General features: G+C 38.2%; 1 protein-coding gene, 2 long non-coding RNA genes and 1 pseudogene across 4 annotated transcripts; all 4 read right to left on the reverse strand.

Moving 5' to 3' along the window:
* Window positions 1-1,625: 1,625 nt before the first annotated feature.
* Window positions 1,626-4,173, reverse strand: LOC148725271 (uncharacterized; annotated as a pseudogene).
* Window positions 4,174-5,697: 1,524 nt separating this feature from the next.
* Window positions 5,698-8,618, reverse strand: LOC148725272 (uncharacterized). Its single transcript, XR_015990660.1, has 2 exons — window positions 8,460-8,618; window positions 5,698-5,890 (listed from the first exon to the last, which is right to left on the reverse strand). It is a non-coding gene; the product is annotated as an uncharacterized LOC148725272 (long non-coding RNA).
* A 3,857-nt stretch (window positions 8,619-12,475) lies between these two features.
* Window positions 12,476-13,881, reverse strand: LOC148725273 (uncharacterized). Its single transcript, XR_015990661.1, has 2 exons — window positions 13,723-13,881; window positions 12,476-12,913 (listed from the first exon to the last, which is right to left on the reverse strand). It is a non-coding gene; the product is annotated as an uncharacterized LOC148725273 (long non-coding RNA).
* A 2,558-nt stretch (window positions 13,882-16,439) lies between these two features.
* On the reverse strand, window positions 16,440-20,902 carry LOC111341173 (uncharacterized). 2 transcript variants are annotated; one of them, XM_022948124.2, is made up of 3 exons: window positions 20,729-20,897; window positions 18,053-18,109; window positions 16,440-17,212 (listed from the first exon to the last, which is right to left on the reverse strand). In XM_022948124.2, the coding sequence occupies exons 1-3, from the start codon at window positions 20,808-20,810 to the stop codon at window positions 16,629-16,631; spliced, it is 723 nt and encodes a 240-aa protein (XP_022803859.2). In that variant the 5' UTR covers window positions 20,811-20,897; the 3' UTR covers window positions 16,440-16,628. The 2 variants fall into 2 exon arrangements, with proteins under 2 accessions (XP_022803859.2, XP_088586543.1); XM_088730417.1 differs by lacking the exon at window positions 18,053-18,109 and having other exon boundaries at window positions 20,729-20,902.
* Window positions 20,903-27,455: the final 6,553 nt, after the last annotated feature.

A 27,455-nucleotide genomic window follows, 5' to 3' on the forward strand; every position in this document is an offset into this window, starting at 1 on the left:
AACAAATATTTGTTAGTTTCTGGAAAAATATCCACCATATCACTGACACTCCTCGACTGTTTTCCCGAGCTCTTGATGAAGAAGAGTGATTTTCCCCATGCACAGCATTCGAGTGTATTTATTTATTTGTATTTAACAATTTGCCAAAGGCAGGTAAATTTACAAGTAAATTTTATTTTAATCTTGATATTAAGCATGGAAAATGTCTTAATCTCAGTTACAATTCATGGTTTCCTTTGGCATTTCTCGCTGCTGAGAAGGGAAAATGACCTCACCGATCACAATAAGTAAAGTAATTATCGCTTGAAAACAAACCGTAGTCCCTGTCATAGTATTACACTCTCTGCCAGGAAATGAGTCCATATTTATCGATTATTACTAATTATAACTTGGGAGGCGTATTGGACAACCAAACTGTTTACCCTGAACCCTCATGGCCTCAAGAATACTAGGTAAATTACCTTTCCCTATCCTCTACCCCGATTTCAGTGAAGAGGCCAAAATACAACACCGGGAGCTACGCTCCTTACTCTTTGCGTTAGGTGTGTGGGTTCTTTAACGTCCCCTGCTAACCGGTATAGAGAAGATGCAGGAGACGGGGCCTACGGTTTTTTCGTCCTTATCCCAGAAGACTAGAATGTCCATCCATTTCTTGATATAACAGATAGCACAATCTCCTCAATTATTTTAAGACCCTGAGTGTTGGTGCGGTCTGGGGCTCGAACCCTCGATGTCCCGCACGGCAGTCCAGCGCTCTACCACTTGAGCTAACCAGGCGGCGGAGTGACCCTTACATCGCATCATCCTAACTGAGTTCAAAATACTCAATTTCGTATGCGCCATAAACTTTAAAAAAACACACATCTGTCATATATTTCCGTGTAGAATAAGACAGTCCAAAAGTATTATTGGAAAATATCTGTACAAGCCGCTTTAACTCAAAAATGTGCTCAAGCTCCTCAGTGTTGTGGGAATCTTTTGGCTCGACAGCAGGACAAGAAGAGGACTAGGTTTAAAATTCTTAGCTACTAGATGTTGCTTGCATGTTAACAGATAGTTACTCTAACAGGAAGAGGAAGTATTTTTTTTAGCCAATCGAGACCTTGTTAAACTGCGGCTCTTTTTTTTATAATCACCGTAAAATGATATTAAACATGAAAAATGTCTTGATCTAGGTTAGAATTCATCGTTTCCTTTTGCATTTCTCGCTGCTGAGAAGGGAAAATGACCTCACAATAAGTAGTTATCGCTTAAAAACAAACCGTAGTCCCTGTCATAGTATCACACTCTCTGCCAGGAATAACCTGAGTCCATATTTATCGATTGTTACTAATTATAACTTGGTAGGCGTATTGGACAACCACACTGTTTACCCTGAACCCTCTTGGCCTCAAGAAAAGGCAGGAGCTTATAACAAAGAATCTCATCCGCTGTGATAGCTAATTAAGTTAATTCCGGCAGAACACCTTGACGCCCTGTAATTTCTGCCAGGAAGGAGGCCGAAGGTCGAAACGTCGCCACATTAAAGCTGGAATAGTTAGAAGTTTGCTTCATGTTTCATCGTTTTACACTTACTATATAGATATATATATAGAAAGTTTAAAAAAATTGCGAGGATGGACAACTTCTGACGGAAAAAATATAAAATTTTTTGATAAAAAACGTTTCAGTCAGAGACCTTCTCCAGTTATTTACAACTTTGGAAATAAAAAAAGAGCATTAAATAGAATCGAAGTGCTAATGTTTACGTAATTATAGATAACGACTAACGAACTGGTGCTAATAAACAAAAAACATAATTACAAAGAAAGCAATGGACAAAATACAAGAAACAAACCCTAAAAACTAAGAGATAAGAATACTAAATATGTTAATATGAGTGGCGTAACCAATTGCAAAGAAGCAATGCGGCGAGCATTAAAAAAGGGAAGGCCCACTTTTTACTACAACTATAAACCGTAACAAAATCCCAAAACTAGGCCTTTGGAGCCCAAAAGGGCAAATTAGCAACAAAATCCCTGGAGGGACCCTTAAATGATACTAATCATAATAAGATCCCTTGGCAGGGCCTCTGAGTCCAATCCACAACTAAAAGGCCGAAAAAATCCAAGGAAAGGGCTTTTGAACGATCAATTAGTAGGGCCTAATATAAGATAGAAAATTAGTTATAGCAAATTCTATTTTTCGAATGAAATTCCTTTCTTTTATTCAAACCATGGGGTGCCAAAGAGAACAACTGAGCAATCCAATAAGCCTCTTTTGTGATTAAAAGCCTATCGATCTCTGCAGAGCCACTAAGGGCCTGTACCTGATCAATGCATTCGAACGAAAAATCGTCCAGGGTGTGTGGGGTTTTGTTGAAGTGTATCGCTACTTCACAAGTTGTTTTGTTTGTGGGCATACTAGATTTGTGATTTCGAAATCTCACTTTAAAGTCGGTGGTAGTAGATCCCACGTATTGCAGGCGACATTTCTTACAGGAAGCCAAGTAAATCACATTTTTAGAGTCACAGCTAAGTCTAGAGTGAATGGTGTAATTTTTGCCCGTCTGAAAGCTGAGAAATGATTTAGATTCAACAAAGAAATTCTGACCGAGGTCGCGTCTTTTCCTATCGCATTTAAAGCAGCCATTGTTATGAGGAATGGTTTGTCTCTCGCTGGCAGTTTTAAAACGAGATGGTGCTAACAATTCTTTGAGATTTTTCGATCGACGAAAAGATTGTATGATACAACTTCGAGGAAAAAGTTCTTTCAATTTGGGGTTAGATTGCAAAATAAACAAATGCTTTCTGATTGTGTTGCCTACGTCGGGCAAGTTAGGATTAAATGTAGTAACAAATGGAAATATTTTCTTCGCTTCTTTTCCACGAGTCCTGAGTAAAATATGTCTAGGGATGGCGGAGGCTTTGGAGAATTGTTTAGAAACTAATTTAGAAGGGTAACCCTGGTTAACAAGGTACTCTTTGGTACTCAAGGTACTCAAGCTGTTCTCTCGGCAAAAAATACTTCTTCAGAGCAATTTCTTTTCAATCATGTGGCTACTCCAAAAGGAATAGCCTTGAAAACGTGCTTAGGATGGCAGCTGGAAGGCGGAAGATATAAATGGCTATCTGTAGGTTTGGAATAGACGTCTGTCCTGATAAATCCATCGATAAGATGTAAAGTGAGATCAAGTACGTGGAGCTCACGATCAGAAACAACTAGCTCAAACTTAATAGTAGGATACAGGGAATTGATGTAATCAGTAAATTGATGTAGGGCAGGAAGACCCTGCTGCCAGAGATCAAATACATCGTCTCGATATCGTCACCATAAGGACGGCTTTATCGGACCAGAAAACTTAGCTTTGTGATCAATTTCGCCCATGGCTAGATCGGCAAAGCTACAAGCATTCTTCGGACCCATAGCTGTGCCATGGATCTGAAGAACGAAATTCTCTTTAAAAACAGAATGGTTGCTTTTCAAACAAATTTTTACGGCTTCTAAAATACAAGTCGTGGATGGAAATTTGTTTTCTCTAGTATTCAAAGCAGTGAGGCCGAGTTTGTTATCGATGTTAGGGAACATTGAAACCACGTCCCACGATACCAGTAAGGTGCCAGTTGGAAATGGACCGCTTGTGTTAAGATGTTCTATTTTGTTAAGCAGGTCGGTAGTGTCTTTAATAAACGATGGTAATTTTCGAACAAGTGGTTGTAAATAAAATTCAGTAAAGGCCGATAAGTTTTCAATTGCCATGCCACAACAAGATGTAATAAGTCTGAGCGGGTTACCCGTTTTATGTGTTTTGATGTTTCCAAATGCAACTCCTGTTCTCGCTTCTTTATTTAAAACCCATTTGGTTACTTCGGGAGAAATCTCACTTTTCCTAGCCATTTGGAGCACCAACTCTCTACTAATGCCAAATGTTTAGAGGTTGGGTCTGATTGCAAAGGTTCATAATGCAACTGATTGTTGAGCTGACCAAACATTTTTTCCTCGTACTCCCCTTCATCAATTAAAACATATCGGGATCCTTTGTCCTGTATACGAATCACTACATTGGAATTTTTAAGTTCTTTAAGCGCAGCCCGTTCTTTTTAAGAAAGGTTATCTCTAGCTTGCCTAATGTTCTCAGGATTGATAAGATCACGCGTACAGTAGCTAAAAATAGTTCAAGTTCAGGGTACCTTGACGTTGGAGGTTTCCATTTCCCATCCTTTGGTACGCGGGGTAGGTGGCTAGGAACTGTGAGGTTGTCATTAGGATTACTATCAATGAAGAAAGCTGCTGTTTGTAGTCGAGCTTCAAATACTTCTAAGTCATCGTACACGCTCTGCCAGTTGATGTCCTTAGGTGTTGGGCAAAACGATGTTCCTTTCCTCAGCAATTTTACCTGATCTGCATCTATGGATGTGCTCGAAAGGTTAACAGGGTCTAACTGGTGTAGTTGGTCCAAATTGACTGGGTTGGGCAATCTGCGTTTTTGGCGGAAATGCTGACGTTTCCTTAAGAGCCTGCCCCACTTGTTGTAGCGTCGACTGCGTCTGGTTGTAGGTGGATTATCCATTCCGGTGGCGTTGGGTAGGTCCAATTTAGGGTCAAGAGGAATGGTCTTAAGCCACTTGCGCTTTTCCCTTTCTTTCAAATTGTGGAGTAGTTTGGCGTTTTCGCTCTTAAGGCCGTTCCATAGAAAGAGAGGCGCGTCAAAGCTAACTCGCGAAAACAACTGGTACGAGCCATCATTTTCCAGGTCGTGTTTGCATCCTTTAAGGACCAGATTTGTTTGCTCACTTCGGTTGCCTTACAGCAAAATTTTGAATTGGGGCAATAAAAGTCATAAACGTAGTCGAAGGAGAAGTTTTGGTAGCAGTAGATTTAGCAGTAGTAGTACAAGGGGTAGAACTCACAGTTAGTAGTAGATAAAGTAGCAGTAATATTAACAGTATCGGTGAAATTAGCAGTCGCAGTAGCAGTGGTGGTAGTAGTATCAGTACCATTACCAGTAGCAGTAGCAGTAGCAGTAGCAGTGGCAGTAGCAGTAGCAGTCGCAGAAGCAGTGGTGGTAGTAGTATCAGTACCATTACCAGTAGCAGTAGCAGTGGCAGTAGCAGCAGCAGTAGTAGTAAGAGTAGCAGTAGCAGTAGCAGTACCATTACCAGTAGCAGTAGCAGTAGCAGTAGTAGTAGTAGTAGTAGTAGTAGTAGCAGTAGCAGCAGCAGTAGCAGTAGTAGTAGTAGTAGTAGCAGTAGCAGTAGCAGTAGCAGTAGCAGTAGCAGTAGCAGTAACAGTAACAGGAACAGTAGCAGAAGCAGTAATAGTAGCAGTAGCAGTAGCAGTAGCAGTAGCAGTAGCAGAAGCAGTAGTAGTAGTACTAGTAGTAGTAGAAATAGAAGTTGTAGTTGTAGTAGTTAGTTTGAGTCGCTTTTTTTTCACTCCGTGCAATATTTATCCTTCTGATACCAAAAATTAAAAGTAGGTCATACGTTTATTATTTTAGATTTCCATTTATGTAACAGTGTCGAAGACTTCGCTTTAGAAGAAGCCCTTCCTACTTGAGTGAAACGTTACGCCTGTTTGAGGAAGCCTTAAAATGAACAGAAGCCTGAAAATCGGAATGAAGTTACAAGGTATTATACAAGAAATCGAAAAAGACAGTTTAACAACGCAAAACAATCAACTTTTGTGCTGTAAAAGGACATCCCTAGTTTCTGGTGCTGCAGTTTAATTGACAATTTAGTCACTGGTAATATAAAGAGTTTAGAGAGGGAGGTACAGCATTCGCCTCTCCCACTGTTTCATATTTCTGCCTCTGTAGGTTCATTAGCTTCTGCAGCATCAGTCCCCCCCGGAACATCAGTCCCCTCTGTTACCTCTGGGGGGTCTGTTTCTTCTGGCTCTTCAGTTGCACCTGATAACGACATGTATACAGTAAAGAGGGTGAGAGTATCTCAACCAAATCACTACCATGCACTACCACTACGCTCCGGCTTGGAAAGTATTGTCTTTATCGTAGTTTTAGAGGGGTGATGGTAGGAGGCTCATGTATGCATGATATGCACATGCATGTATTTCACCGCTCGATGGGACAATATGCAAAGAAGCTGCCTTGGGAGGTTTCTTTTGCTCATCAGGTTACAACATATTCATTGAAAGTTGCCAAAATCAACCCTTGTGGATTGATAAGACTTAATACTACGAGACAATTAAATGTTCCACTGGGTCTTGAAAGGGTTTTTGCCTAAGAGACAGTATATCTAAGAAGGTCTATTTTAATGAAATACATATCGTCACTATGCGATCGTTATGGATCGTTATGGACTTTTACTCTAGCATTAGTGGGCAGCAACGTAGTGAGATTTATTCGTCTAATTGCGTTATTCTAGGTACTATTTAGTCGATCTATCCACGTAGCCAATACCCGTTTGCGTGGAAGTGAAGATGCAGTCATAGCGACCTGTTGAATCTCCAAAAACGATGTCTCAGCAGACCGAAAACATAAACTGTGGTGTTATTATTTCTGATCAGACAACATATTATATCTTCGAAGTATAAATGTTGCTCTGAGACATACAAAGAGCCTGTCTTTCCTTCCTTCTTTTTTTCATCTTTATTTTCGCAGAAAGTAACTGTTCAAACTGTTGAAAAATTATATTCCACAATAGGATGAACTGTTCTAAAAGCCTGTCAACAATTCGCACTTTCATCATCATCATCATCTTTATTTGCCTTATTTTAACAATTAAAAAATAGTTAATTACAGCGATAACAGTTAGAAGGCGAGGAGGCCCAAGAAGCCACCAGGCTTATGGGAGAGCCACCTCACTTACAATAATAAATTAAGTAAAGAAAAAGTGCTCCGAATGTGCGGCTTGGCCAATTCAGTGAGTATTTAAGTAAAAACTCTTGCAATTTCGCTTTAAAGCTGAGAACGTTTGACGAACGAATGACTGAAACTGAAGGAGAGAGTTCCAAATTTTAGGACCTTGGTAGAGAATTGTAAACTGCTTGACATTTGTACGACACAAATGCGTTCGATAATTACTGGCTGTTCTGATACCATAGTTGTGAATTTGGCTATTCCTTACAAAAAGATCGAGGAGCAATGGGGGCAATAAGTTATTTTTGAAATAAAACATAAATTTGGCGATTTCAAACGTATTTATTTGGAAAATATCTAAAATTCCTAGTTTGGAGAATAGAGGGGCAGAGTGGTCTTGATAGTCTGAGTTGGTGATAGCCCGCACAGCTCGCTTTTGCAAATAATAAATTCTATTTAAGTTAGATACGTATGTGGACGACCAGACGGAGTTACAATAGACGATATAAGGATAAACTAAGGTGTAATACAAAGTGAGCTTGGTTGCAGAGGATAGGGAAAAGCGAGACCTAAATATAATACCTATTGATTTAGCGATTTGTTTACATACATAGCTGATATGGTATTTCCAGGTGAGATGATTGTCAATATAGACCCCAAGGAATTTAGTTACATTAGCTTGTTGTAGGGGTTTACCTCCAAAGGAGAGAAAAATGCTGGAGTTAAATTTCTTCTGTCTGGGTTTAAAAATTATATAGTTGGTTTTCTTTACATTGACTGAAAGCTTGTTACATTTTAGCCAAACGTCAATGTTTTGGAGCTCATCATTAAGTATAGATTCTAAGCAATTTAGATTTGAGCGGGAATAAAAGATACTGGTGTCATCAGCGAAAAGTAGAGGGTCTGATAATTCAGAGGCATTAGGAAGGTCATTAATGTAAAGAATAAACAATAGTGGGCCTAAAATCGAACCTTGAGAGACACCACACTTGATGGTTTACATCGGAGAGCAAGCTTGATTGAATTGGAAAAATTGCTGGCGGAAAGAAAAATAGCTTTTAAACCACTGCAGAGCCACGTCACGGATACCATAGTGCTCCAATTTGGCGAACAAGATTTGGTGGTCGAGAGTGTCGAGTGCTTTGGAAAGATCTAGGAAAACACCCACCGTTGTTTGGTGTTGATCGATTGCAGATGCAATTCTATTTACCAAATGAATTAGCGCGTGTGATGTTGAGTGATTTTTTCCAAAATCCGAATTGACAGCGATAAAATGTATCGTGTTTTTCCGCAAATTCTATTAAGCGATTGTATATGACTTTTTCGAAAAATTTGGAAAAATTAGACAACAAAGAAATAGGTCTGTAGTTTACAAAAAAGCTAGGATCCTCTGCCTTGAAGATGGGAATGATTTTAGCGATTTTAAGTTTGTCCGGGAAAATGCCTTTTAGTAAAGATATATTGATGATAGCTGCCAAAGGAGCAGAAATAAGGTGAAATGAATATTTAATGACATGCATTGGGATACTGTCAGAGCCAGGAGCTTTCTTTGAAAGAAGGAAAGTCAGGCATTGACATCAATCGCAGAAAGGGTGATTCTAAAACTAGAAATAAAACGTAATAATATAAACTCTAATATATTATGTGAACTGGAACTTGCCTGGTGAATTGAAAGCTGCCAGCTGTCCCACATAAAATGCAAGGAACAAGAGGAGCAGAATTTTCGAACTCATCTTTTTCTGCAGCTGTTTTCTTCCTCAGCCTTTCTTTGTCAGAGATAACTGTGAGTGTGATTGCCCTATAGGGCAAGTTGTAGCTTTAAGTAAGCGGCGGTATTTATTAGTTAAAAGCAGCCAAGTAGGCTTACTTTTCGGCTATTAATATTGGCTCAGTTAAAGAAATAACACCGCATTATTCATTTTGGTAATCAGTGCCTGCGGTTTTAAATTAAGAACAAGGAAATGAAACTACACGTAAATAGTCAATAATTCTCTTTTACTCCTTTTACAAGTACTCATTTCTAAAAGAAGTCCACAAGGTTCGAAATTGTATATATTTTTGTTAGTATAAAAAGGTTATTTAGTGAATTTTTAAGGTACGAGTGACAGTATCTTTTAGGAAGAATCTTAATCAATTGTTAAGGAATAATACTGGACTTTTTCCATAAGGATGATACTGTAGCCTCGTTATTTTCCCCATTTCTGACCCAATGCTCATCAGTAATATAAAGAAACGTGACAGGAAAATCTTACAAAGTTGTGTATTAATCGCATAGCAACAAATATTTGGTAGCTGATGGAAAATATTTTAGGCTCTATTAATGACACTCTCAACTTTTTCCGAGCACTTCATGAGAAAGAGAACGAATCAGTATCTACCACACACAGAACTCACTTCATCCGTAATTGGTTACGAAATACTAAATTTCATACGTGCCATGAACTTTAAAGAAACTATGCATATAACTACAATTAAAAGAAAGGGAACCCTGTAAGACGAAAAGCCTTTCATTACGTTTGGTGGCAAGTCTGAATATTTTAAAGGAAAGCATTGTGGATACCTAATTCTTCAACTAATTCTATTGTTTTTCTTTTTCTTTGCATTTTTATTTTATGTTTTCCTTTCTTGCTTGAGATGATGAGTCAAAATCTAGGTGTCAATGCCCATAAATAAACGACTTACCATTCATTTACTCTCAAATTCTCTGCCAAATATTTTATTTGTAATTCAAACAGACAGTTGCTATTTTTTCTGAAATACAAATAGTTTTCAGTAAGTTTTTTAATCATATAGGCAAGTTCTCCTAAATATTCTGTGGATAATGAGGGATTAGCAAGATAAAATTTTCATTTACAACTCTTGAAACACCGAAAAAAGTTTCATCCATTTATCTATTCATGTCATTTACGAGCATGTACAAAGAAAAGGTCTGAGTTGCCGATGAGGACACGATCCTTCAGAGTCTGAGAGAATTCGTTTAAGAGCCAAGCTCAATACTAGGTCCAATGCCGTCCATGTAAACATACAGAACTTCGTCACGTATGTTCACTGCTTATCAAATTTACACATTCTCTCCAAATTTTGCAAAATTTGTTGCACAAATGGTGGAAAATTGGAACGAGAAATCTGAAGATCTGAGGTATAAATTCTTGTAGAGGACAAAGATTTAGTTGGTTACGTCCGACTCTCGTGACCAAAAATAAAATAAAACAAGCTCTCAGTATCATTTTTCCTTGACACATTTTGCTTAAACAACTGCCTCATTTGAAAAATCCCGTAAACCCCAATCAAAACTTCGTGATCAGAAGCACCCTGGTTTCATTGAAATATAATTAATCATTCGCTAAAGTAAAGAAAATATATTTTCCACTATAAGGAAGCTTAGTACAAACCAAATAAGGGACTCTTTACAGGATGATGGTTCAAACATGCTTCATCTCCAACATCAAATCGTACAAAGTTGTATGTCAATCATAGCAACAAATATTTGACAGCTGATGGAAAAATATTCCAGGCTCTATTAATGGCACTATCAATTTTTCCCAAGCACTTCCTGAAAAAGAGGAAGAATCGGTCAATATCCACCACCACATAGAATTCGAGTGTTTGTTGAGTTTACGTTTTCTTACACCGAACCATCCGTAAATGAGTTCGAAATACTCAATTTAATACGTGCCATGAACTTTAAGGAAACTATCCACATCCATATTTCCGTGTGCATGTACTGTGTTGTTATCCCGCAAAATGAAACCTGTAAAATTTCTATGTACAGACGGCATAAACATCAGCTGAAACTCTTCTTTGGTGTAAAAACTGGACGAATATATCTTTTGCTTGACAGTAATGCTGCTGCATGGCATCTTTTTGCAAAATATAAAGAAACACACAGAAAAGGACTTGATGGGTCAAAGGAACTAATAGTAATAAGATTTGAAAATTTTAGATATCATTTGCAGGGTTAACAGATGTTTACTTTTAACAGGAAGAGGAATTATCATCAGTATTGAGCCGATCGAGACCTAGAAAAATTGTCCGTTTAATAAATAATTTTAAGCTCGGAAATCGTCGCCATCAAAGATATGATTTATCATTTACCTTTCTAGATTTGAGATATTTTCTCGCTGGTTGTATGACTTTTTCGTCCAGCGCGATCGAAGTCGATTTCAGGCCAACTATTTTAAAAGCGAAACATCTGAGCCCTGCATATAACTCCAAGTAAAAGAGAGGGAACCCTGCAAGACTTGAGAACCCTCCATTGCAATGGTTCCTGATCTAAATTTGGGTGGCTAGTCTGAATATTTTGGAGAAAAGTAGCGTGGATATCTAAATACTCAACTAAATCGCTTTTTTTCTTTTTCATTCCATTTTCTTTTGTTTCCTTTTCTCGCCTGAAATAATGAATCAAAATCTCGATGTCAATACCCATAAATAAATGACTTACTATTCATTTACTCTCAAATTCAAAGCCATTTATTTGCAATCAAAAAATACAGCTGCTATTTTTCCTGGAATACAACTAATTTCGAGTATTTTTTTAACGATATACACAGGTTCTCCTAAGTATGCTGTGCGTAATGAGGGGGTTAGGAAGATATAAATTTAAATTGCAACTCTCGAAACACCAAGAAAAGTTTCATTCACTTATCTATTCATGTTGAGTACGAGCATGGACAAAGAAAAGACCTGAGTTACCGATGAGGATCCTTTAGAGTCTGAGAGAATTCGTTTATGAGCCAAGCTCAATATCTAGGTCCACACCGTCCCTGTAAACATACGTCACATATGTTCACTGCCTATCTCAAATTTACACATTCGCTCCAACACAAATTTTGTTGCACAAATGGTGGACAATTGGAGCAAGAAATCTGAGGATCTGAGGTACAAATGCTTTGAGGACACAGATTTGTTCGTTTGGTCGGTTACGTCCGACTCTCGTGACAAAAAAGACAAGCTCTCTCGCTATCATTATTCCTTGATTCATTTTGCATGAACGACTGCTTTATTTGCAAAAACCTGTATACTCATATCAAAACTTCCGGGATCAGAAGTGCCCTGGTTGCATTAAAATATAATTCATCATTCGTTAAAGTGAGGAAAATATATTTCCCATCATATGAAAGCTTAGTACGAACCAAGGTACTCTTTACAGGACGATGGTTCAAGCATGCTATATCATATACTTGCTAGCATGCCGGCACGCACTCGCCAGTCCGTTCCTGTTGTTTAGGGTACCTTCTATTACGCCGGGCACAGGCTGCATCTTAGATAGGGTCTGGTACGAGCCATCATTTTCCAGGTCGTGTTTGCATCCTTTAAGGACCAGATATTTGTTTGCTCACTTCGGTTGCCTTGCAGAAAAGTTTGGAATAGGGTAATAAAAGTTGTAAACGTAGTCGAAGGAGAAGTGTTGGTAGCAGTAGAATTAGCAGTAGTAGTACAGGGGGTAGAACTCATAGTTAGTAAATGTGGAAGCAGTTATTGTAACAGTAACAGTGACATTTAGCGGTAGCAGTAGCAGTAGCAGTAGCAGTAGCAGTAACAATAATAGCAGAAGTAGTAGTAGTAGTAGTAGTAGTAGTAGTAGTAGTAGAAATAGAAGTTGTAGTTGCAGTAATTAGTTTGAGTAGCATTTTTTTTTCACCGCATGCAATATTTCTCCTTCTGATACCAAAGAAATTATAAGTAGGTCATACGTTTATTATTTTAGATTTCCATTCGTATAACAGTGTCGAAGACGCTTTAGAAGAAGCCCTTCCTACTTGAGTGAAACGTTACGCCTGTTTGAGTAAGCCTTAAACTGAACAGAAAGCCTGCAGATCGGAATGAAATTAGAAAGTGATATGCAAGAAATCGAGAAGACAGTTTAACAATGCAAAAAAAAAACCAACTTTTGCACTATAAAAGGACATCGCTAGTTTCTGGTCCTGCAGTTGAACTGACAGTTTAGTCATTGGTAATATAAAGAGACTAGGGAAGTACAGCATTCGCCTATGCCACTGGCTCATATTTCTGCCTCCGTAGGTTCAGTAGCTTCTGGAGCATCAGTCTCCTCCGGAACATCAGTCGCCTCTGGTACCTCCGGGGGGTCTGTTTCTTCTGGCTCTTCAGTTACACCTGATAACGACACGTATACGATAAAGAGGATGAGAGTATCTCAAACAAATCACTACCACCACCACTACGATCCCTGAAAAGTATTGTCTTCATCTATCGTAGTTTAAAGGGATGGCCGGTAGGGGGCTCCTGTATGCGTGATATGCATGTGCATGTATTTCATTGCTCGATGGGACAATATGCAGGGAAGCTGTCTGGAGAGGTTTGTTTTGCTCATCAGCTGGCTGCAACATATTCATTAAATGCTGCCAAAAGCAAACCTTGTGGATTGACAAGACTCATTATTACGAAACAATTAACTGTTCCATTGGGTATTGAAAGGGTTTGTGCTTAAGAGACACATAATATATCTAACAATATCTAACAAGGTCTATTTACTTTTAAATTAAGTGAAATAAATACAGTCGCTATGTGATCGTTATAGATTGTTATGGACTTTTACTCTAGTTGGCAGCAACGTAGTGAGACTTATTCAGTTAATTGCTTAATTATAGGTACTATTTAGTCGATCTATCCACGTAGCCAATACCCGTTTGCGTGGAAGTGAAGATGCAGTCATAGCGACATGTTGAATCTCCAAACAACGATGCCTCAACAGACCGAAAACATAAATTGTGGCGTTGTTATTCAGTTTCTGATCAAACAACATATTATATCTTCGAAGTATAAATGTTGCTCTGAGACATACAAAGAGCCTGTCTTACCTTCCTTCTTTTTTTCATCTTTGTTTTCGCAGAAAGTAACTTTTCAAACTGTTGAAAAATTATATTCCACAATAGGATGAACTGTTCTATCTAAGTTAAACTTGCCTGGTGAATTGAAAGCTGCCAGCTGTCCCACATAAAATGCAAGGAACAAGAGGAGCAGAATTCTCGAACACATCTTTTTCTGCAGCTGTTTTCTTCCTCAGCCCTTCTTTGTCAGAGATAACTGAGAGTGTGATTGCTCTGAACGGCGGTATTTATTAGTTAAAAGCAGCCAAGTAGGCTCACTTATCGGCTCTTAATATTGGCTCAATTAAAGAAATAACACCGCAATATTCATTTTGGTAATCAGTGCCAGCGGTTTTAAATTAACAACAAGGAAAATGAGACTACACGTAAATAGTCAATAATTCTCTTTTACTCCTTTTTACGAATCCTCATTTCTAAAAGACATCCACAAGGTTCGAAATTGTATATATTTTTTTAGTATGAAAAGATTTTGTGGTGAACGCTTAAGGTATGAGCGACAGTATCTTTTAGGAAGAATATTAATCAATTGCTAAGGAATAATACTGGACCTTTTCCAGAAGGATGATAGTGTAGCTTTGTTATTTTCCTATTTCTGTCGCAATGATCATTAGTAATACAGAGTAACGTGCTGAACTATTTACGCCTACATTAGCATCTCCAAGAAATGAGATCTGAAACCCATCCTTATTTGCTATGGGTTAGCAACAGCTTTCTAGAACAAGTATCCCTCGGAAAATCTACCACCTTTCTAAGTGGAAAACCGCTTATAGTTTAACGTCTTCACTTTAGGCCAGAAATTATATTGTTTTACAGTCCCAAAGAACTTTCAATAAAAACAAATGCATATTTGAAGCGCAGACAGGCAAATCGTACAAAGTTGTATCTTTCAATCATAGCAACAAATATTTGGTAGCTGATGGAAAAATATTCCAGGCTCTATTAATGACACTCTCAACTTTTTCCGAACACTTCATGAAAAAGAGGAAGAGTCAATATACACCACACACAGAATTCGAGTGTTTGTTGAGTTTACGTTTTCTTACACCGCTTCATCCGTAAATGAGTACGAAATACTCAATTTTAGACGTGCCATGAACTTAAAGAAACTATCCACACCCATATTTCTGTGTGCGTGTGTTGTTATCCCTCAAAACGAGACGTAAACTTTTTATGTATTGACGGCACAAACATGTGTTGAAGCTCTTCCGTGGTGTAAAAACTGGAGTCTTTCAACGATGAGATCTTTTGGCTTGACAGTTATGCTGCTGCATGGGATCTTATGCAAAATATAAAGAAACACACAGAAAAGGGTTTGTTGGGCCAAAGGAACTGATAATGATAATAATAAGATTTAAAATTCTCAGATATCATTTGCAGGGTTAACAGGTACTCACTTTTAACAGGATGAGGAATTAGGATCGAGACCTAGACAAATTTTCCGTTTTTAAATAATTTTAAGCTTGGAAATTGTCGCAATCAAAGATATGATTCATCATTTCCCTTTCTAGATTTGAGATATTTTCTCGCTTGTTGTATGAGTTTTCTCGTTCAGGCGATCGAAGTCGATTTCAGGCCAACTATTTTAAAATGCGAAACATCTGAGCCCTGCATATGACTACAATTAAAAGAAAGGGAACCCTGCAAGACTTGGAAACCCTTTATTGTGATTGTTCCAGATCTAAATTTGGGTGGCTAGTCTGAATATTACATACATACATACATACCTACATAGGTTAACTGACCACTCCCCATAGGGGCTTTTCAGAGCTAACACCCACCCATCCCACCCAAGGGAGGACATCTACCACACAGTGATCTCGTGCGCTGGAAATTAACCTCTCCTATCCCTAACCCTGCAGGAGACGGGGCCTACGGTTTATTCGTCCTTATCCGAGAAGACTAGAATATTTATCCATTTCTTGATTATAGAAAGGTAGAAAATTCTCCTCACTTATTTTAAGACCATGAGTATTGGTCCGGCCATAGCTCGAACCCTCGACCTCCCGCACAACACAATCCGTCGCTCTAACCAATTGAGCTAACCGGGAGGCGGTTAGCTCAATTGGTTAGAGTGACGGATTGCAGCGTGGATACCTAAATAATCAACTAACTCTCTTTTTTTCTTTTTCTCTGCATGTTTTCTTTTATGTTTTCCTTTCTCGCTTGAAATAATGAATCAAAATCGAGGTGTCACGCCCTTATATTCATTTACACCCAAATTCTTTGTCAAATATAGTATGTGTAATCCAAAATGACAGTTGCTATTTCTTCTGAAACACAAATAGTCTTGAATATTTTTTTTCAACCATATACACAAGTTCTACTAAATATGCTGTGTGTAATGAGGGGGCTAACAAGATATTCATTTAATTTGCATTTCTCGAAACACCGACAAAAGTTTCATTCATATATCTATTCATTTTGTTTACGAGCACGGAAAAAGAAAAGATCTGAGCTACCGAAGAGGACTCGATCCTCCAGAGTCTGAGAGGAGTCAGAGCCAGGCTTAATACTTGGTCAAATGCCGTCCATGTATAAGCAAATTTACACATTCTCTCCAACGCAAATTTTGTTGCACAAATGATGGAAAATTGGAGCGAGAAGTCTGAGGATCTGAGGTACGAATGATTGTAGAGGACGCAAATTTGGTTGGTTACGCTCGACTCTCGTGACACAAAAAAACCCTGCTCTCTCACTATCATTTTTCCTTAATTCATTTTGCATTAACATTTTTCTTATTTGCAAAAACCCGTATAATCAGTACCCTGATTTCATTGAAATATTAATCATCATTCGTTAAAGGAAGGAAAATTTATTTTCCACTACAACTGAAAGCTTAGTACAAGTCATGTAAGGCACTTAGGGTGGTGGTTTAACCAGCTGAGTGTTGCATATGTCGCTGTACAGCGTCATCTACTGTTTGTTTTTCAGTTTCGCAAATACAGATGGAAACATTATTGATCAAGCTAAATAATTATCCTTCAATTGTTTTTCTTTCTGTAGTAGTTATCGATCATGTAGTCCTCGAATTTCCTGAAATAATTATTTAGGTAGTCATTGAAGAAATCGTCGTTCATTCTCTTTCTACTTTTTTCCTCTTCTCTTTTATCCTCTTCTTCTTCTTCCTCTTCTTCTCCACTTTCTTCCTCTTCCTCTTCTTCCTCTTCTTCTTCTTCTTCCTCTTCCTCTTCTTCCTCTTCCTCTTCTTCCTCTTCTCCCTCTTCTTCCTCTTCTTCTTCCTCCTCTTCTTCCTCTTCTTCCTCCCCTTCATCGTCTGCTGCTTCCTCTTCTTCTCCACTTTCTTCCCCTTCTTCTTCCTCTTCTTCTTCCTCTTCTTCTTCCTCTTCTTCTTCCTCTTCTTCTTCCTCTTCTTCTTCCTCTTCTTCTTCCTCTTCTTCTTCCTCTTCTTCCTCCTCCTCCTCCTCTTCTTCTTCTTCCTCTTCATCGTCTTCCTCTTCTTCTTCTTCTTCTTCTTCTTCTTCTTCTCCTCCTTCTTCTTCTTCTCCACTTTCCTCTTCTCCATTTTCCTCTTCTCCTTCCTCTCCCTCATCGCTTGCAGGCGATTCTAAGAAACATTAGAAAGATAACAGTGATCACTTCAAGGTCATGACTATAAAACCAGGGACAGTCTAACTATTTGAGTAGATTTTAAAACAAAGGTGTAATTTTATAACATCCAAGGCTTTTAAGGACAACGACTGAAAATGTATTGTTGTACAGAACAGCGAGGACCATAATTACATCCTTATTTTAAAATTAAGGCAATGAAGACTGGGCATAACCTGAAAATTTTTGAATGAATATCGATTTTTTTCTTACAAAAAAACCTTATCAGTCTGCATTTGGGTTAGAGAAGTTACAAAGCGATATTTTTAAAATACCTCTGACAAGATGGCCAGGTCGGGTCGACCTTAAATTTCTAGCAAAGCTGCTTTGTGGTGTGCTGAGTAGTCTTATAATTCCCAATTCACGCAATCTTCATAATTTTTGTTTTGCTTTGAGACTACCTTTCTAGCAAAAAAAGGGGAGGGATAATTTTCATATAGTCTCAGACCACTTTTATCAATCTTATGCATATAAATTCAAAATATTCGATAAAAAAGGCCGAATATGACATTAAAATTTCGCCATCTTTTTCCTTACCGCACACTAAACAAATAATAGATAGGACACAAAACAAATAGGACACAAAACAAATAATTGTTTTGTGTCCTATCTTTAAATCACACTTGAAGTATTTCCATGACTTCCAGCATTCTGGACAGTTCCATTTTGCATCACAATGCTTGAAAGCGCAATGAACCTTACACCGGTATAACTTTAAATTACCTTCATTAATCCAGGACTGAATATAGCTTTAAGCCAAACTCAAACTATTGAACAAATAATAACTACTGGCTCTTACCCAAACTTTCGATGTATTTCTTTACATCCTCAAGCTCTTGGCCGAAGCGTTCAAGGTCTATAAAACATGATAATGATGAGCGTAATTTAGTACTTATCAATATTAGGTGTTTCAAGTGAATCACTGAAGAATCAAGAAAAGCGTCATATGGAATTTCGACAGAATGGTTTTGTTACGTGTAGGTGCCTTTTATCCGAGAGAACTCAGACCAAATCTGTCGAGATAAAGAATTTGAGAAACTGAAAGATGTACTCCATTCTTTTTTCATATTAGACAGCAATTACACAGAAGGTAATTAATTACTCTGACGCTCTGACGATGGGCTAACGCTCGAAACGTCAGCTTTTTAACTATTTTCGGTGGCCAATTTACAATTTCAACTTATTTTATATTACCAAATTAATTACCAACACAGTCTCATTTCATTTTTCTCCTCATGTATCCATCCTGAGACCGCTATTTTTGAACGTTATAGAAACTATTGTTTTTATCACTGTGTAGGGTGACGTAACATGTCATCGATTTTGAAAAATGTCTAATTACAGGCTGTATTACTTGAGCAAACGACGCCAAAAAATTATCGCGATGAGCTGACTACCACAGTAACGGTCTAAGCTACCTTACGTACGATCATATCTACTGAGAGTCAATGAGGTCAGTTCTATTATTATTCAAAGTAGCACCCAGCTACTTTTTATAGGCTTTCCCAGACTCTGGAACTTTTTCTGACGCCAATATCTGCAGCCTGCTAGTAACGGAATAGTTGCTATGTTTCTAGCTAGACGATGAGTTCACTGGATCATCCTATGCTAAGTGATTTTAAATAATTTTGTCAAAGCAACAAATTTTTCAAATAGCAACTGCACGATCAGCTTTTTATTTTCTTGTTATAAATGTCTTTGCATTGATAATAATTACCAGAGTTATTAATCAAAATAACACAAAATATTGAGTTCCATTCGTTGTCATAATGTCACTTGGGTCTCAACAATGAAGTGATGTTCACTTATCTATAAATTTGAAATGCTGCTCATGCAAATAATGTTTTGATGCCAAGCCACATCCAAGTAGTCTTGAAAACTTACTAATATTTTGACTAAACCTGATGGTCGGTTTGTTTCGATGGGGAAAGATATGTAAATACATATTTCGTATAGACTCTGTGGTATCTATTATATCCCGCCTCTGAAAATATCCTTTACAAGATAAAGGCATCTGAGGAAAAATACAGATCAGTGAAACATTCGTAACTACTTTAGATGATCAATGAATGAGAGTGATTTGTTTTCATTCCTGCCTTAGGGGGAAAAATTGTATCACACTGTCTTCCGAAATCAAGCTTAGATGTTTCACAAAAGTTCTAGGGAAGGAGAATTTTGCTGGCATGTTATGGCTTTATGTCTGCAACTCTGTTAAAGCTGTGTTAATTTTTGTGGCTTGTTCGTGTCGGAAACCTGTTTACACCCTCGCATTGTTAAAAAATATTTATAATAGCTCCACCGGAGCACAATCATTAATTATTTCTCATTTAGCATGAAAATGGTATTTTAATGTGTTAAATCGTTGCATTGCAACAGTCGGCTGCGCCCTTTGTTTTCACCGTATTTTTAAACATTTTAGGCGTTGTTTCTGGTATACGCTTTGGGCTTTTTTGGTCGACTTCTCTTAAGATATTTCCTTTAATTAAGATTAGAGTATTGTTGCTATAGGTTTTAAACTCTTGTGAGCTTTTAACCTAAAATAAATGGGTCACTTTACTAAGTCTTTTGAAAGTTCAACGTAAAATATTTATTTCAGATCGGTTAGCTCCTCACAACAAGATGATACTGCCTCTCTAAATTGCGTACTTTGTCATAAGCCGGTTTCCTCAATACATGGTCAAATTAAAGGTGAAAGTAAATTTGGCTATGGATTATTTGAAGTTCAACATGTATATAGGAAAATAACTGATTCATTCTTAACGTAGATCGTTAAAGAGTAAAAGGTATATCGACTGATAGTTATGTCCGTCAGGAAAATGAGTCAGATATTAATTATGCACGTGCAAATAAACACCGCCTGTTGCTTGGGGTTGCATTTTCTATCGGAAAATTCTGGATGCCAACTTAACTGTGTGGCGGTTTTTTTTTTTTTTTTCTTTTTTTTTTCCGGATTCTTGCATCTTGAAAAACTCAACGAGGACGTGGATCTACCTCTTATATTTTTTTGCTATCTACTATTTCTCATATTGAATAATGCAAACAACTTTGCAATGTTATATTCCCTTGTTTACACGTTCAGTATCTGTTGACAATTAAACCCCAGATCTTGTCGAAAAGCGTCGCTTTATGCAGGAGCACGACGGCTGGAAAACTGAGCACATATCAATTGCTATCATTCGCTGTCCTTAGCGTCGCCTACCCGATCCACACACACATGCAAACATGCAAAGAGCATACAATAGACAATACTGATGTTATTTAAACAGATTTCCATTAAAGTAACCCTAGTTAATCTTTAAATGTATTGTGAAACTTCCATTTTAAATGTTTTAAATCTCGTTAGATTCTTCGTGTAAGGGGCTCGAGCGAGGTGGAAGACTAACAATCGTTTTACGAAAGCGATCATTTTAACATAAATTGTCTTTTTTTTTCTTTCGTCTTTTTCGTTTTTTTCTGTTATGGTTTTTAAACTTACCGACGGGTCGAGTCAACTTAAAGCCAGAAAGCTGCCCCAGCAGCGCAAGAAAACACATGAGCACGAACGCTTTGGAAGCCATTTCTTAAGCTTGATCCTTGTTGTCTCACTTCACCTTGTTTAATGACGTCTCTGTACAGAACAGTTTTCAAAAAAGGTCTTATAAGTCTACAGAGTAAAACCGCTAATTAGCGTGACCGCAACGTTGGCGTCCAACATTGGCTGATAACAAATTTAATGCAATATTTTTCAAAGGTCACCGAACCAAAAACTGTTCACGAACGTTATAAAAATTGAACTGTGCGTTATACCAAACATCCTGCATGTTTACCTCCGAAATATACATTTTTACTAAACACTATTTTTTTGTTTTCTCTGTAACACATGTAACTGATGTAACATATTTACTATCGATGTTTGGTGATCCAGAAAGCTCCTGAGTAAAAGTGTGCCTGCCTCCGATTGGCTCTGAGACGAAAATAACGGAAATACTGAAAATTCCGGGTCTAAAATATTACCTACACTCTGGAGTGTCTTGATTGTCCTGGTAAAATTATGCTAGGGCGTAGATAGTAATATTGAATAATAGTTAGTTTTCCCTGACTTTGAATTCTATCGGTGGTTGCTGAGAAAGTGAAAACGATATTAAGCAGTCGTCATCTGTTCTTCTGAATCTCAAAGGTTGCATAGGGCGTCGCGTTTGTTACTCTTACACATCATCTACGACCACGAGTTGTTGTTTTCGACTTATCACTTTCGCTATGCAAGGATGGAAGAACAATAACCTCTGTTTAACTTATGTAATGAGCAGCTGATGCTGGTAAAAATTACTGTGTCAGACACAACTTACTACATCCCTTTATTTGAAAGGCATGAGCCCCCTAAATTAAAATAAGAAGAGCATTAGAGGCTCTAAGGATGACTCTGATTGATTCAATAACGCATATAAATCTTTGCGTGACTTTTTTACGCATCGTAAAAATTCCATGAAGTTTAAAGTCTTGGCTTAAAGATCGATCAAGCATAAGCATCCATACAGGTAAGATGCAAAGTAATTTGCTTAAAGCACGCGGGTAAGATAATGATCGCCAAGGGCAAAATGGGTGTGGGATGAAAAAGTGACTTCGGCAAACTTTTGTTTGTCTGCATGTCAATGAACAAACACTCGGAACCACTGAAGTGGCCTTCAATTTTTAGAGAAAACCAAAACAAAACTCCAAAACTGGAAATGACAAAAGAGAAGCAAAAACAAACAAACAAACCTAAAAAAAGGCAAACAAAATGACTCCAAAACTCTAACTGATAATTCATTAATCATTATGCGTTTGACAGGGGCGCCGTGATTCTTTGGGAAATAGATAGAAAAAAAAGGACGCTGTGAAAAAAGAACATTTATATATTGACTTATATATTTTCTATTGATATAAGGCCTGTTAACCTCGACAGAAATATCAATGCCTGTTTTCAAACACCTTTTATAAATGCTTCTAGTGAGGCATAAAAAGTGCATTCAGTTTAATTCAAATTACTAAGATCAATTAAGCATGTCTTGCGTGGTGAAGACATTACTATAATTTTAGTTCACGAAATTACGATTGCCAGGCCACTGGACGTTTGGCCGCTGAATGATGCAGTTTTCTGTAATGAGCTTCTACAGAGAACGTGGTGGGAATTTTTAAACCAATTATAATATTCGGCGGATGAAGTTTCCTTTCGGTGTTATCGCGTGCAACATCATATATTTAGGAGTAATCGACTTGAAACACCATATCAATTAAAGAGAATATGAAATTAAATTTTCTGGAAGATCAATCAAACGGATCATGTCTGAGGCAGAACCATTTCCCGTTCGCTAGGTGAGGACAAACTGTGCTTCACCGTGAGACTGAAAGGAAGGAGTCCCAAGTTTATTTTTCTTAGTCTTAGGTAAGCAAATTATACTGTGGCCGTGCTAGAGAACAGGGAAGAGGGATTGTATTCTTCTCAGTAGTTTTCACGAACTGTCTTTAAATAACTCGTACAAGAGGCTTTGACATTGTTTTAAGTTGTTATGGTTTTCCGGTTATCAGGATGTTTTGCTCATTTGAAGACAAGAGATACAAACTAAATATGCCTTCCCTACTTCATTAAGTAGACTGCTAATGACGTTCGCTGCTCGCGTTCGTCGGGAAATTTCGAATATAATGACTGCGTCATTGCCAGAACTTATTTGCTCCTCAATCCTTCCGATATCAGAATGATCAGTTTGGAAGCTATCATGGGGTCGTGAATGGAAAACCTTACGTAGAAGTACCTGACTTGTACAAGAATTTACCAGAAGTTACGTCTGTTGTTGTACATGACGTAATCGATATAAGAAGAGGATGGTATGGACGTGTTTATGAATAGAAATCGATACAAAAATTAAAAAAATAAAAGAATAAGTGTACTTCAAGCAGCCTTTGTCTAAAGCCAAGTCAATATATCGACCGATGGTCGAGGACCTCAATGGGGTTAAGCGTTAGCTAGGTATAAAAATTGACAAATTTTAACCGTTAGTGTTAAAAGCAGTTAACTGTAAAAATTTTGCACTCTCTACACTGATATAAAAAACAACTGAATAACATTTGACACAGGTCCTGTCATATTCTGCGAACCGGAAGAGTCTGCATTTCGCGCGCGAGATGGGTTAAGACAGTGGACGGGTGACCCTATTCGGTAGAGTGATGGAATGGGGGAATACGCTTAAACGTAGACTGACAAAATATCTTAAAACGCATAATGACGGAATATCATGTATCAAATGTAGCCGGAAATTACGGAATATTCTAAAACGCGTAATGAGACCTGAAAGACCTTGTGAAATCGGCGGGAAAACAGAAAATTACTTAATATCAACCCAGCGGCAGCTCCATCTGGAATTACTCTTGATGCTTGACCATGACGATAAAAACGTGTTTCAGAAAAATGAAAACTATTCAAAATAACATTTACGGTGACTATAACAGTAATAAAATAACCGTAAGCCATAAAATGGCTAAATTTTTTACCGGTAGCCGTAATGGGTCGATAGTTGGCTCCGGCCGATATCTAGTGGGAAAGTGGTCGAAGGTTGACCAATACGAAAACGATTGATATCCTCTGTTTCGGTGAGATTTCGGCCGAAAGCTTAGGTCATCGTGACATCGCCCAACAATTTGCCGGATTTCGGTCCTTTGGCATATAGGCGGCGGAGCAGAAGGGAGTCAGCAGGGGTCGGAGGGGGGGCGTAGACCTTAAAAACAAACACGTTAGTAGGTGCCGAAAATATCGCTAGCGCAACATAAAAATTGGTAAAACACTCAATATCGTGATCTTTTCAGCATTGCACTTGGAGGAATGATATGTTATAAAACTTTATTGAACAGTTCCAGCCTGTGTTCGAAAAGCTTATTAACTGCAGCAATTGTCCATTAAACTAGACAGCATGTCTAGGAATTTAAACAACATTTAATTTTGTCTGTGTGAACACGATCAAATGCGAAGCTGTGCCGCAAAAAAACGAAAGTAAGTCACAAATCGATTACGGACACACTGTAAAAGCTTCAAAACGCTCCGTCACCTCTGTTTGGAAAGAAGTTACCAAGACGAGAAAGTGACTCCGAGTTTCGCGCATATTCTTTTTTATTCTATTTTTTTAAGTTAGCTATTTTGTCATCAGCTCCGTATTTGCGCAATTTGATAACATTCAGGTCATGTGGTAGCTAGTCGAAAGCTTTTGGTAGGTTCATAGATACCAAACCGATTATCATCCTTGTTATTGTCTAGCTCTTTTCTCCATTGTTCTAACAAGACAATTTCCGAGCATTATATGATCTGTGGCTGCGAATGGTATGTATACGTTTGGTTTGAAGGGTGGTGTTTTACGCCTTTTGATAAAATGTGGTAAAATGGCACTAGTTAATGAACATCACGACTTTCCTTTAATGGAAGACTTTAAGACACCCCCTTCCCCTCATTAGCCAAACGTTATTACTGTTATTCACGCCAAGAGTGGTATTTGGTGAGTTAACTGAACACTAGAGATCTCGCTGAATGAAGCTGTTTAACACACAAACGCAAGGCCGACTTTGTCTGCTTTGAGATACGATTTTGCATAAGCTGTAATTTTGCATAAGCTCTCTAGAAACTAAGTATTGCAATGAGCTGCTGACAATATTATTGAAAGATTACCAATTTGGTGCAGTACAAAAGTGCTAGAGATGCTCCATACCTGGACCGAGGCCACAGATGAGCATGGCACCATCATTACGATAATTCTTGACTTGATAGACCAGTCTAATCAACTGGGTATCATATTTTCTAAGTGGCCGTTTCTGGAGAATAAAACTAGTCTGAATTGGGGTAAGTCCTATCCAGTGTCCCTTGGGGTACCTTAGCAGTGCTCTGTTTTTCACTATGATGAACAACGCCCTCGCTTTTCATGGTGCTCTCCTATGAATCCTGTAGTCGATAAAACGGTATCAAAAGCTGTTCCGAACAGGTAAGAAAGCAATATCTAGACTGCTCCAAGGAGAATAATTTAATTTTTTAGCAGTGACAAATGGAAGGAGTAACAGGTATCTTTCGCTAAAAGTATGGTTGAACCACCCACCATCGGTGATACATACAGATCACCATGAAACTTAGGACCACGCTTAGTGACTTGGGTTCACTATCACTCGCAACTTTTCTTGGAACAAGCATTTTTCTTCCGTGGAAAAGAAAGTATATAAGCGCTTGTATTTTCTTAGGCAATTAAAGTACGCTTGAGTCAAAAAAGGTCGACCTAGTGAAGTTCTATAATAATAATAATAATAATAATAACAATAATAATAATAATTTAATATTTATATTGCGCAAATTAACATGTCGATATGATCAAATGCGCATCACAACACTGTTCGGGGGACTTTGGCCAGACTGCATCAGCAGTTTACAAAAAATCGAAGGAAACTTATTTGAAGATGCCCCCTCCGCCCAATTCCCTGTAAACAGGCCAGACAACGTCACAGTAATCTCGTGAGTGGGTTCTTTAACGTCCCCTGCCTAACTAAATTATCTAATTAATAGATGCAGGATGCAGGAGACTATAACAGCTGAATAAGGTTTGTGACGACGCTGTCCCGGGTTTTTGACAACGCAATGCATTGATATCTAATTGAGGATTTGGGGTGCAAACAAAAAAGGAATGTTTTCATCATCCGCGCCAACGTGCTTATCTTCCACAAACTCTCTAACTGTGTGAGACTTAATATATTTACAGCCTATCCCAGTCACTTTTCACAATATTTCTCAGGTCAGGGATTACCGCCTTTATAATTTACTGCCTACTCCCTCCCCCAACCCCCTGCTCCACTTCCCAAAATACTTAAAGGCATGCCATTATAGCAGGTAATTTGGATATATCAACAAAGTTGAAATGGTAAATTGGCCACCGTAACGATTACAAAAGCTGACGTTTCGAGCGTTAGCCCTTCGTCGGAGCGAATAGAGGAATTGTGGGTTGTGTGTGCTTTTAAAGGCAGAAAATGGAGCAACGTTATTGGTGGGAACATGGCAACGAGAAAAACAAGAATAAATTAGTGGAATGAAAAGCTTTCGTTGATCCCTGTGGGATTTAGACTGCCGGTTTGAAAGATGAGCTTTTTTTTCAAGATTTTTACGGCTTTCCGTGTTACCTAAGTATAAGGAAAGACCGCAGATTGCCATATGTTGCTTAGAATGATTAGGTAAATTAAAATGCCTAGCGACTGGTTTCGATGTGTCCTTGTCATTCCTTTCCACGTCTCGAAGGTGTTCTCGGAATCGGTCACCTAGTCTTCTGCCTGTTTCGCCGATGTATATCTTTTTGCAATAAGTGCGAGTTATGCAATAGATTACATTGGTGGAGGTGCACGTGAAGTGATCGGTGATCTTAATGGATCGTTTAGGTCCCGATATTTTATCAGTGTTGTGAATGAAAGGACACGTTTTGCATCGTGCACGAGCGCATTTAAAAGTGCCTGTTTGGTCATTAGTCTGAAAAGAACTTCTGACCAAAAAATTTCCTATGTTTTCGTCGCGTTTGAATGAAATGAGCGGAGGCTGCGAAAAGATAGTGCTAGTCTCTGGATCGTTTGAAGTAATTTAAAGTTACTAAGAATGATGGATTTAACTGAGTGGTTATGAGGGTGAAATGTGAGAGTGAATGGAATGCGGTCGGAATCTTCCTTATGCGACGTTTGTAGTGTTGAATGTCGATCAATTAGTTGGACGCGGTGGTAACCCGCTTGAACGACAGGAACAGGGTAACCACGTTTATCGAAAAACTGGTACATTGACTCTGATTTGTGGTGGAAATCAGAGTCATCACTACATAAACGACGAAGTCTTAGAAACTGAGAAAAAGGAATGGAATTCTTAACGTGAGATGGATGCGAAGACGAATAGAACAAGTAATTATGCGAGTCTGTAGGTTCGTAATACACACTAGTGCATAAACCGTTACCTTCAATTGAAACTTTGATGTCTAAAAAGGATAACGAATCGTCAGAAATTTCCCAGGTATATTTCAGAGCCGGGTGAAAAGAATTGACTGCGGTTATGAATTGAGTGAGCTCCTCTCTGGTAGAGGAGGTAGCGCCGATACAGTCGTCGATGAAGCGACCGTAGAGTTCAGGTTTGGACCCGTTGTATTGGCTGAAAAATTGATGTTCGACAAAACCTACAAAAAGATTGGCATAGCTAG

This window comes from Stylophora pistillata, chromosome 8 (assembly GCF_964205215.1).
Source record: "Stylophora pistillata chromosome 8, jaStyPist1.2, whole genome shotgun sequence".
NCBI classification, from domain to species: domain Eukaryota; kingdom Metazoa; phylum Cnidaria; class Anthozoa; order Scleractinia; family Pocilloporidae; genus Stylophora; species Stylophora pistillata.